Source organism: Penaeus monodon, chromosome 23 (assembly GCF_015228065.2).
Source record: "Penaeus monodon isolate SGIC_2016 chromosome 23, NSTDA_Pmon_1, whole genome shotgun sequence".
In the NCBI taxonomy this organism is placed as follows: domain Eukaryota; kingdom Metazoa; phylum Arthropoda; class Malacostraca; order Decapoda; family Penaeidae; genus Penaeus; species Penaeus monodon.
This window is the reverse complement of record NC_051408.1, coordinates 16074884-16075198: the sequence shown is the minus strand read 5'-3', so window position 1 is coordinate 16075198 and position 315 is coordinate 16074884. Positions and strand designations below refer to the sequence as shown.

The 315-nt window shown below is 35.6% G+C and overlaps 1 protein-coding gene across 1 annotated transcript in view; it reads left to right on the top strand.

The window, feature by feature from the left end:
- Positions 1-315, top strand: part of LOC119587821 (signal transducer and activator of transcription 5B-like) — a 29198-nt gene that overhangs the window by 9682 nt on the left and 19201 nt on the right. The window contains 1 exon segment of the mRNA XM_037936525.1: positions 95-247. Coding sequence (XP_037792453.1) covers positions 95-247 — 153 coding nt within the window.

Below are 315 nucleotides of genomic sequence, written 5' to 3'. Positions count from 1 at the left end.
GAAAATGTGTGTTGCAAAGTCCTTTGCTTTTATCATGTCACTATATAATTTCACTATTTGGGGCACTTCATATTATTTTTTGCTTGTTTTTCAGACTTCGAGGCAGCTTTCAGTTAGTTTCCGTAATATGCAGCTGAGGAAGATCAAGCGAGCTGAGAAAAAGGGCACAGAGTCGGTAATGGATGAGAAATTCTCCCTACTTTTTCAGTCACAGTTCAGTGTGGGAGGTGGAGAACTTGTTTTCCAAGTAAGTATTGTTTCTATTGATATATTTATACATATATATGTTTGTTGACATGTTATGTGTATTAACAT